The sequence below is a fragment of the Musa acuminata genome, chromosome BXJ3-10, assembly GCF_036884655.1.
Source record: "Musa acuminata AAA Group cultivar baxijiao chromosome BXJ3-10, Cavendish_Baxijiao_AAA, whole genome shotgun sequence".
NCBI classification, from domain to species: Eukaryota; Viridiplantae; Streptophyta; class Magnoliopsida; order Zingiberales; family Musaceae; genus Musa; species Musa acuminata.
Window position 1 is genome coordinate 20,051,473 of NC_088358.1, and position 11,442 is coordinate 20,062,914.

The 11,442-nt window shown below is 41.4% G+C and overlaps 2 protein-coding genes and 1 pseudogene across 3 annotated transcripts; 1 reads left to right on the forward strand and 2 right to left on the reverse strand.

The window, feature by feature from the left end:
* Window positions 1–997: 997 nt before the first annotated feature.
* Window positions 998–2,823, reverse strand: LOC135650840 (auxin efflux carrier component 5-like). Its single transcript, XM_065170464.1, has 5 exons — window positions 2,119–2,823; window positions 1,956–2,041; window positions 1,719–1,876; window positions 1,246–1,322; window positions 998–1,132 (listed from the first exon to the last, which is right to left on the reverse strand). Exons 1-5 carry the CDS (start codon window positions 2,808–2,810, stop codon window positions 1,060–1,062), a joined length of 1,086 nt encoding a protein of 361 aa, XP_065026536.1. The 5' UTR covers window positions 2,811–2,823; the 3' UTR covers window positions 998–1,059.
* A 1,612-nt stretch (window positions 2,824–4,435) lies between these two features.
* On the forward strand, window positions 4,436–6,154 carry LOC103999944 (BTB/POZ and TAZ domain-containing protein 1). 2 transcript variants are annotated; one of them, XM_018819681.2, is made up of 5 exons: window positions 4,436–4,665; window positions 4,770–4,903; window positions 4,996–5,326; window positions 5,428–5,759; window positions 5,863–6,154. In XM_018819681.2, exons 1-5 carry the CDS (start codon window positions 4,528–4,530, stop codon window positions 5,978–5,980), a joined length of 1,053 nt encoding a protein of 350 aa, XP_018675226.2. In that variant the 5' UTR covers window positions 4,436–4,527; the 3' UTR covers window positions 5,981–6,154. The 2 variants fall into 2 exon arrangements, with proteins under 2 accessions (XP_018675226.2, XP_018675227.2); XM_018819682.2 differs by having other exon boundaries at window positions 4,437–4,665; window positions 5,011–5,326.
* A 762-nt stretch (window positions 6,155–6,916) lies between these two features.
* Window positions 6,917–7,881, reverse strand: LOC135651106 (protein ELF4-LIKE 3-like; annotated as a pseudogene).
* Window positions 7,882–11,442: the final 3,561 nt, after the last annotated feature.

An 11,442-nucleotide genomic window follows, 5' to 3' on the forward strand; every position in this document is an offset into this window, starting at 1 on the left:
TTGAATCAGATATCTTCAGGAAAAGATGGCAGAAGGCTGTATCAGAAGATAATTGCTGGTCCGATCCATATCCTTAACCTAAGACAAACCCTGGACGATAGTAGTAAACTTTCAACATAAACTAACTCAAACAATTAAGTACAAATTAGTTAACCACACTATACAGTTCACTGTCAAGCTCGACACATGGAGAGTTGTCATCAGCTGCCAAGATGAAATCAATCACAATAAAAAAAAGTCTCATGTAAAGCAGCCATCTGTTTCAGAGTCATAGCAACAAATGTATAGCTCAATCCTCTAATAATGTTTTCAATTCTTTGTCAATGATAATAGATTATAGATGTATGTTCTGAGGGTACTTTAGTGACCCTTGTGCATTTGGAATGCTAATTTTTTTATTCTTTCATTTAACATGACTGGCCTGTAATTTCTATTTTATAGTCAGTCTGAGCTGCCTCATCACTTTAATGTACTGAGGGTTCTTCTCCTGTCTTGAGATCAATGCAGTATTCTTGAACAATTCCCAAAACCACCAGTCTTTTATGCTTCAAAGTTTTCTCTCCTGGGAAGATGATGTTTTCCAAAGCCACTCCTGTTGAACTTTCTGATAGCAGGAAACCTTCTAGGTTTTGTTATGACCTATTTGGCATCTGCAGATAGAAAGCTAACCTATAACTTGTATGTAAAGGATTCATATGCTTGATTTTGTTCATCATTTATTTACTTGTGGATTGGAGTACATATCATGGCATCATCCTTGTAATCTTGTGAGCATCAGATGCACATTCCACAAACCCATAGGTGCAATTGGGAAAATAAAAAACCACAAAATTGATCTGTCTTTATAACTTACATTTTCCTTTTTCTTTTCTCCTCATCTTCTGCATCATGTTTCTAAATGATCACAAATACAAGAAAGCCAAGCTTGTTGTAGAATAATATTCAGCCTTGACTCATCATAGAATTCACCAACACAGGGATTGCAGAGAAACACACATTCAGGAGGAAAGAAGAATTTTCCAGGAGAGCAAAAACAGAACAAGGGTTAAGAGTTTGGGGTTAGCTCATGAAACCCAGAACCACATAGTATGCCACAAGCACAGGCAAAGAAACCAGCATCCCAAAAATTACCCTGAAAAAGAAGAGAATGATCATAAACTAATCAGGAAAGATGGCTAAAACAACAGAAGAACATAATATATTATGTGTAATCTGTGTATGCAATCTTGATATGTATCAACTTACGCAGTGCTTAGCACATCAGCATGCAATCCGTATTCTCTTGCGAAGATGAAAGAGGTGATGGACTGAGGCAGTGCAGCCTGCGAAATGTTCAGCACCAGCAGAATTAATCGACTCAACATGCAGAGTTATTTTCTCTGTAGAGAATAAAGCCCTCCCAATTCTGATCTAGAAATGATGAAGATGTCATACACTTTCTTCCTTATAGGAGGTCTTAAGGTCAATTTCTTGCTCTACACATGCTGTGGTTATTTATGGTCTTGATGTGTTCGTATGGATGCAAAGCTTTCTCTCCCATCTCCAAGAAATAAAATAGTTGTGCATGTGATCTGTCTGTCTTGTGTAAATTACATCAAAGATATACTTTGGTGGAGCTGATCGAAGTAATGATCATTGAGTCTATCAGAATGTAAACTACGATCATCTTCTGCTTCAGATTGCATGCAACCGAAACAATGGCAGAACAGTTAGATTACCTGTATGATTGCCAGATGCAGGACGTCCCCACGAAGTCCGACGGCGATGGCTCCGATGGCCGTGGCTGCCGGGCCTGCGATAAACTTCAAGACCATCCCAAATGCGGTCAGGCTCGGTCCACAGGCGAGTATCTTCTCTTGCAGAGCCATGAACAGCCCTGCAAAACAATGGCGATGGGTTCATCGGATTGATCCACCATAATGGTTAGGATTTAGTGGTGAGTTTGATGTGTTTACCCATGCTGAACATGGCCATTCCAATCCCTGCCTTGGACATGATCAGAATTGAACCCTCCATGATGCTTGGCATCTCGAAATGCCACCTGAGTCAGTGATCCATCAGATGCAAGCAAAGTGTTTGAAGCTGTGTCGTCGTGCCGTGTTGTTTGCGGTGCTGTACCTGTTTGCGATGAAGGCCCAGGTGATGCCGACGATGCTCGCGTATGAGTTGGGATTGAGAGCAAGCTTGAGCCACACCGTCTTCATCAGCGACCAGAAGGAAGGTCGTGGTGTGACCTCGGGGCCGCCGCCGTCGACGTCGTTGAGCGGCGGTGACTCGACAGACGCGAGCTCGCCACCGGCGGAGGAGGGAGCTGCTGCCATCGAGAACAGCCCGCACCCCGCCTTGCGGAGTTCGAACACGAACAACAACAGCGTGAGCCACACGATCGCCTGTACCACCGAGAGCTGCACCACCAGGTCCTGCGCCCACCGCCCGTACATGGCGCTCACCAGCGGCACGCCCACCACCAAGGAATTGGTGAGGGTGGAAAGGGAGAAGCTGGTGACGGACCAGCAGTAGCTGCCCTTGCTGCTGCACTTGGGCCACGCGGCTAATAGCACGGCGATGATGACCTTGGAGACGGCGTCGGCGGCGATGAAACGGTAGTTCATGGCGAAGGGGTCGACGTGGAGCGTGAACTCAAAGGTGAACAGAGGGAGGGTGATGCAGGAGACGAGGCGGTTGATGGCCTCGCACTGCTCCGGCGTGATGATGCGGCACCACCGCACCGAACCGTACCCGAGACCCAGAGCGACGTACAGCGGCGCCATGGCCACCACCACCTTGTAAATGTCGCCCCAGCTTATCATCTTTCTTGGTAGCGTGAACCGGAGAGGACTACAGACATGTCGGACGTGAGAATTAGGGTATATATAGGCATGAGAGAAGAAAAAGGAAGGAGAAGGACGTGAGGTGGATGGCCGCATCGATTCGAATGCTGTGGATGCTGCCATTGCACGAGAGATCATCCGCTCGTAATGCTGCATAACTTTGGTGGATTGCAGGATTCGTCGTGATTGCAGGATTCGTCGTCACTGCAAATGCTTTGGTTATCAGCTGACAATGTCATTGTAAGTTGCGGTTGTGGAAATGTTTCATGTTGGGTGGGACCCATAGAATTTAAAATAAATAGATAAATGAATAAACAGATTAATTTTTGGTCTTGAAGAAGAAAAAAGGATATTAGGGACAAAAGGGAACTGTCGCAGACAAGAAGATCGGGGGAAACAACATGCTTTTGGGGTGGGGGAAGGAGCCATGATGGATATATTTAGATAAGAAGACCGAGGAAAGCAACATGGTTTTAGAGGGGAAGAAGGCGTGATAGATATTTAGATAATAATTTTTACATTTTTTTTTTCGTATATTAGTTTTGACATAAACCATGTAATTGGAGTGAAAAGGAATACAATATATTGGGAAAAAATATTGTCGATGTCTTAGGCACCACGATGTGATCCTTATTTATATACATGTATATAGAGTCGGTCGAGATAAAAATTATATTCTCCCGAATTGTCACGTGCACAAAAATCGAAGTTACGAGAAGTTTCTCAAGTCAATCCCTCCGATAATTAAGTTAGTTCCATAGTCAATTTCTCTAACTCTAAGTCAAAAAAAATATTTATGCATGAATAATTAGATTGTTGGAGGATTAAATAAGAATACTTTAAGATAGTATGCAGTGGTGAAAGAAGAGATTCTTGCAGATTAAGGAAAAGAATTACTAGAAAACTATTAGTGGAGGGTTAAATTATTTTCTTTATCTTTCATGCAGCTACAGTGAAGAGTTTTATATAAGTAAAAAAAAAAAAAGGAGAAAAAAAAAGAATCAGGACATTGTCATAAATGAGGAACAAAATGAAGATGAAGAAGGAAACTTAATTTGCTTCTGACGCGTTTATAAATCTGAAGTTGCTATGTACTCAGAGAGGAACCGTTGTCCAAATATTTTCTTGTGGTCCTCGAAAAGAACTGTTGACCCAAAAGAACTAATGAAAGTGTCAATTATCCTCAAGAATAGGCAAAAAGGGAAGTGCCAAGTCGACTACACAGAAGAAGTTGGAACTGAGCTGTTAAGGATGAGGATGACTCGGATCCTTGCAAGTCATCGTCACCAATCTCTCGAGCCTTGGAGACGGGAAGGACGCCTCTTCTGGTCTCCAAGGGACGTGTAAATTAACAGCCGTGACCCCTTCTATCATGTCCGTGACCCCTTCTATCGTGACCCGTCTTCATTCCCCGCCTCTTCCATCATGGTTGATGGAGTAAGTCCCGAAAAATAAAGTTATATGATTCTTCATTATCCAACAATGGCTTATTTCTTTTCCATACTTGCTTGATATAATTGACATCCGGAAGATGTTTTTAATGGCTCTGATGGGGATGAATCGTAAGGTGCTGTAGGGGCATATTTGTCATTTGGCTTTTTCTTCCGATCCATTTCGTGTCCTCTTCCCCACACTATATATATCGAGGGATCGGTGGGTTGTTGAAGCACAAAACATCCGTCGTTGGCTCGGAAACATGACCGAAGAAGAGAAGAAACGCGGCGAGGCGGAGATCCAGCGGTGGCTTGAGGTCGGGAGTGTCGAGATCCCGCCGGCCGATGTCCGGATCGTGACGTCCGGCGGGCGGCGAATACCTGTTCACTCCACCGTTCTGGTAACCGACCGCGGCCTTCCGCGTCGCTCACCTGCCTGACATAATGTCTCGCTTGCGACCTTCTCGTTTCGCTTATTCTTCTTTTGTTTCGTCTTGAATCCAAGGCTTCTGCGTCGCCTGTGCTGGAGAGCATACTGGGTGGACCGCATAAGGGCAGGAGTCGAGGAAGGGAGATCCCCATTCTTGGCGTCCCATGCGACGCTGTCAATGCCTTCGTTCACTCACTCTACTTTGCCAGGTCTTGAATCTCTTCTTCCTTCCGTTCTGTTAGTTCTCTGTCATGCTCCTCCTCTTCTTCTTCCCTGTAGTCATCCATGACGAGTTTTATAGGCGGGCGTACGACAGGTGCGTGTTGGCCACAGAGGAGGAGATGATCGGGGAGCACGGAATGCACCTGTTGGCGCTGTCGCGCGCGTACCGCGTCGGGTGGTTGAAGCGCGCTGCCGAGCGGGCGCTCTCGTTGCGGCTGACCGCCGAGGGCGTGGTGGACGTGCTGGTGCTGTCGCAGCGGTGCGACGCGCCGCGCCTCCACCTGCGGTGCCTGCAGCTGCTATCGAAGGACTTCGCCGCGGTGGAGCAGACCGAGGGCTGGCGGTTCCTCCAGGACCACGACCCCTGGCTCGAGCTCCACATCCTCCAGTTCCTCCACCACGCCCACCTGGTACGTACGCATCAACTCCCTCGACGCACCCAACTTCGCCATGGCGGCCGAGAGACACAGATAGATTGATGGGGTCGTGGCTTTGCTTGTGGTGCGAACAGCGGCGGCGGCGGCAGGCGAGGAGGAAGGCGGAGCAGAGGCTGTACGCGGAGCTGCACGAGGCCATGGACTGCTTGCGCCACATCTGCGCCGACGGGTGCGGGGAGGTGGGGCCCTCAGGCCGGCTCCTCCCAGCCCACGCCCGCCCCCCCTGCCCCAACGCCGTCAGTTGCCGCGGCCTCCGGCAGCTCATCCGCCACTTCGCGGCGTGCGACCGGCAGAAGCGGCAGCAGCACGGGTGCCGACGCTGCAAGCGCCTGTGGCAGCTGCTCCGCCTCCACGCCTCCATCTGCGACGAGGTCGACGACGCCTCCTGCAAGGTTCCCCTCTGCATGTAAGTTATCTATTCTTGTTGCATTCTCTCGTTTTCGGTCTTGCTGTGAGTTAAATAGCCGAGAAAGTAACTCACTTGCCTTCGTATCATTGCGAATCCATAGACAATTCAAGCGGAGGATGCAGGAGAAGGAAGGGGAATCGGAGGAGGACGAGGACGAGAGATGGAGGCTACTGGTGAAGAAGGTGGCCTCCGCTAGAGTTATGTCGCACTTGGCCTAGAGGCAGAGTCAAGTATTAGTTTAATGATATATTTTGTCGGCTAAATTACATTAATGGTCTGATCGAGTTCTGAATTTAAATTTCTGTTAATTATTGCCTTCCACATCGTGTTGTAAATTTCTGTCCTAATCTAGTAATGCAATAAGAGATTTGGTCTGTCGATCTTAGCAGATATATCAACCGACGTAGAAATTGTGTGTTCGATATATGATGCTGTCCCGACTTGTTTATATTAGCAGATATATGTTTTTTTTCTTTCAGAGTGTCTCTCATTTTTAATAATTTTATATATACACTCATTTCCTCCTGTCCCATCATCATGACGTCATTCAATCTTCGTCCTAAGATGACATCGTCTATCCATAGTCTTGCCTAATCTCTGTCCTAAGATAACGTCGTCTATCCAAGATCTCGTTACCTTTGAGGAGTAAGAGAAAAAAAAGAAGAAAAAAATTAAAATTAAGAGAAAAAAATAAAAATTGAGAGTGTCAGTTAGCTAGTTTAGTTGGCAAAGACATTGACAGTTTATTATAAAATTATGAATTAAAAATTTATCTTCGTCACGTATTTTTATTAAAAAATAAAAATAAAAATTGAGTGTTTTTCTAAAAATCACGTAATATCAATTTCCTAAAATTTATTTAATTGATGTCCTAAATGAGAAACGAGTTAATCCCAAAAGTGAAAGACGAGTTAAATTGATTTATAAAAATTAGATAGACACTACGCATTCTGAAATGATATTATCGAAATATATTAAATTAATGGATTAATTATCCCGATTGAAAATAGAAGACCAATGCTCTGCTCTGCCTTCCACCATCTGAAGGAAGCTTTATGCCTGCCGCTTGTCCTCTTCTATGGCACCGCTCTGTAGAGATCTCTGTCTCCCACAACATCTTTATACGCTCGTGCTTGAGAGATTGCCGCAAAAGAGAAGACGGGGAAGCAAAATCATCCACTCTACGTTCAGATTCTAAGTTGCTTTCTTGCGGATGCATTAAAGCATCTGAAAGAATATAGCACTTGAGACAGACCTCGAGGGTTGAGAGGTCTCTGCTTCATGCCCTGACTCTCTCGTAGCCAGGCTTCCCTTGGGAAGCAGCTTCAGCTTCAGGTGATGATGCCTCCTAGACCCGGTGAAGGAGAGGGAGAGCTCGACGTCCACGTCGACGACGCGGCGGATGTTGCTGTTGAGCTTCCCGATGAGGCGGGCGTTGCGGTTGAGGCGTCCGGGGATCCTCGACGCCTGGTTCTGGTTGATCTCGTTGATCAGTTTCCTGTTCTGGTCCAACCGGCTCTGCACTTGCCCAAAGACCTTGTCGTCCCCTTGGCTGCCATTTCCCAAGACTGGGAACGTCTCTCCTCCTTCCATTGCTCCCTTCTCGCCCACCAAGCAGTGCAAAGAACAGGAGAAATCCTGGACGGAGACAACCACTTGGCACAACGGCCAATTACTCCAAAAGGGAGGACAGATGGATACAAGTTTTAGCTCAAAGCCGAATCATTTTATGCCAAGAGAAGACGAATCGGCAGCTAAGATGAAACTTAAACTGGAGGGTAAAGAACTGATATTGAATGGCATCCAAGGATCATATTTTGATCAGAAATTCTAATCGATCCTCCTCGAAAACGAGGGAAGATCGAGAAAAATAGTCTGGAACATCATCAAGACTTCCAGCAAGAAAGATACAATTTTGATGCGAGCAAACAACAGTGACAACAAATACGACAAGAACAGAGAGGGAAGGATTAGCATACCTTGCAGAAGTTGGAAACTCCAATTCGAGCTTACGGAGAAGGGGAAAGAAATCCGGAAAGAGGGTGTGTGTGTTGAGGATTCGGTGCAGAAGAATCTACATTTATGCGAGGATACATATCTCAGCGGTCCGCAAACCAAAGACACAAAGATAGAGGGCGATTCTTAAAGTTGCCGAATACAGGCACTTATATATATATATATATATATATATATATATATATATATATATATATATATATATATATAATAATAATAATAATAATAATAATAATAATAATAATAATAATAATAATAATAATGGAGGTTAGATTTTATTGAGTCTGCCCAAACTTGTATTGATGGAACATAGTGATGGATGAGCATATAAACACAAATTGATGAGTACACCTCAAATCCTTTTCAATTGCCATTAGTTTATGGGTTAGGTTGTGGGGGACATGGAGTACAAAATACCGAAGCATAGTGCATGTATCTAATTGATACTGTACGTATGTCGATGAGAAGATCACATCTTAATTTTGTTCCTCATCATGGATGGGACCAGTATTATATTTTGTTATGGGGAGAAATATACAGATACTGATACGTCATATCAAAATAAAAAATATTCACTATATTAATCCAAATATGAAATATCTTTTCTCGTTAACGTCAAGAGTCCGAACCAGAGAGAGATGCGCACCAAAGTTGAGAGAGAGAGAAAGAGTATTCAATTCTCATGCATAGTTGTGATCACTGTTTATTTCAATCCAAATCAAATCAAAATGCAATCAGCCCGATAATCTATTCGGTCTAAATTAAATTAGAACTGAATTTAGAATAATTTAATTATGATTTTTAATTTAAAAAATACTTAAAGCAATCACTCTTATGTGTCAAGAAATATGTACAAGTATATCTACTATAATCAAAAGCGTATTTGCTATCTCCTAGGTTTAATGTATCAATTTGTCTTAATAATCCATATGAATCAATTGCAATGATCTAAATATGCTTATTTGATTTTTTGGTTTGAAACTATCTTTTATTTGTTTTCCTAGTTATTCACTTTTATGTGTCAAGAAGTATGTCCAAGTATATCTACTATAATCATCTATAATGACAAAGCGTATTTGCTACCTCCTAGGTTTGATATATTAATTTGTCCAAACAATCCATATGAATCAATTGCAATGATTTAAATGTGCTTATTTGATTCTTTGGTTTTGAAACTGTCTTTTATTTATTTTCCTAGTTGACATGCTCATCACACACATTATCTTTAACAAACTTAATGTTAGGAATTCCTCTTACGAGTTCTTTGGATGAGATTTGAGAGATTAGTACTTAATCTCCTATGTCAAAGCCAAGCATCGTCATTCAAAATCAAAAAACATATTTTATTACAAAGATCATCAATGTTAATAGTGTATATATTATTTTATTTTAGGGCAATCATGGATGTGTTTTTATGTGATTTTTCAATTATGCAAGCATTAGATTCAAATCTAATGATGTATCCTTTATCACACAATTGACTAATGCTCAAAAGATTATGCTTTAAGCCATCAACCAACACTATATCTTCAATCAAAAAGTTAGATTTGTTACCTATAGTTCCTTTGCCAATGATTTTACCCTTATTGTTATCTCCAAAGGTGGCATACCGTTCATCTAGGTTAGTGATCTTAGAGAATTGAGATGGATCTTTAGTCATATACCTTGAGTATCCACTATCAAAGTATCATCTCTTGCTCATAAATATTTCTATAAAAAAGGATGATTTTTAGATACCCATTTGACCTTGGATGCCTCAAAAATCGATCTACACAACTTATCATATTGCATTTAGTCATTTGAGGTTCCTTTAGGAACTTAAATCAATTTGTGTGGATTATATCTTTTAAGTAGACATTTATAGGCAACATGTCCAAGTTTGCAACAAAAGTTGCATTTGGTGTGGGGTGATACATGCAAGGTAGGGCCTTTAACAAAGGTAGTTAGATTTTGGTGAGAGCTACTCACAAATCCAATTCCACCTCTTCTATGAATGTGACCCTTATTGGCAAGGATCATGTTCAAGGACTTGCTACCAACCTCAAACTTTTCTAAGGTTTCTTTAAGTAGCAAGTTTTCCTTTTTAAGTGTTTCTAATTTATTATATTTTGTGCAAGGAGCTAAACTATCATCATGCTCAATTTTTAATCTATTAAAATCGCTAACAAGAGAAGCATACTCCTATTTCAATAATTTATATTTTTTACTAACTAATTTACATTCATCAAATAAATCATGAAAAGTACTTAGTAGTTCATCAAAAGATAAATTTGCATCTAATGAACTGCTTACTTCATCTCCAATAGCTATTAGTGTATAGTGAGCAACTTGCTCTGTGTTGGTTGGCTCCTCTTCTTCAGATACACTTAAATCGTCCCAAGTTGCTTTAAGAATCTTTTTCTTTTTTGGTTGCTTCTTCTTTTCTTGGGGACATTCGCTTTTAAAATGTCCTGCCTTTTTGCATTCATAGCATATAACTTGTTCTTTCTTGGGTTCAATTTTATTTTTAGTGTCATTTTTAAATTTATTCCTTTTTATAAATTTTTTGAACTTTCTTGTCAAGAGTGCCAAGTCATCATCATAGTCCTCATCACTTGAATTTTCTTTCAAATGGTCTTCATGAGTTCTTAGTGTCATATCTTTCCTATTCATTGGAAGATTATTCTCAAGCTCTTCATGAGCATTGCAAGTCATATCATAGGTCATTAGTGACCTGATTAGTTCTTCAAGAGGGAAGTTATTTAAATCCTTGACCTTTTGAATGACTGTTACTTTAGGGTCCCAATTCTTTAGAAGAGATCTCAATATTTTATTAAAAGTTTAAATTTTAAAAAATATTTGCCAAGAACTTTTAGACTATTGACGATATCCGTAAAACGGATGTACATGTCGATAATTGTCTCGCTTGGCTTCATCCGAAACAATTCATAAGTATGAATTAAAAGATTTATCTTTGACTCCTTTACTCTACTACTTCCTTCATGAGTTATTACGAGAGTGTGTCAAATATCAAAGGTCGTTTCACAAATAAACACTCGATTGAACTTGTTTTTATCTAAAGCATAGAACAAGACATTCATAGCCATGACATTTAAAGTGAAAGTCTTCTCCTCCAACTCATTCCAATCATTGGAAGATAAAGACTTTTGAAAACCATTTTTGATAATGTTTCATAGCTCAAAATCCATAGAAATCAGAAAGATCCTCATTCTAGTTTTCAAATATATGTAATCCGTCCCATTGAACATTGGAGGACGTGTGATTGAATGACCTTCTTGGTTGTCAACAAATGTCATCTCTCTTAGGTTTCAAACCAAATAAGAGTGACCTTGCTCTGATACCAATTGTTAGGATCAAGAGCGATACTAAGAGGGGGGGGGGGTTGGGGTGAATTAGTACTGCGAAAAAATTATGTCGATTCAAAATCCTTCGTAGGATAAAAATGATTTCGACTCAAATTATTTATTTCACTTTGAATAAATAGAGAAGAGAAGGTTGAGTAGTTTACGATGTAATAAAGTTGAATGCAGTAAACAGAATTTACAGTAAGGAAAGAATACACCGAAATTTATAGTGGTTCGGTCGTTGTGACCTACATCCACTTCCGATTCCTCCTCCGTCGAGGTCATCGATATCCACTAATGGTCCTCCTTCAATAAGCAAA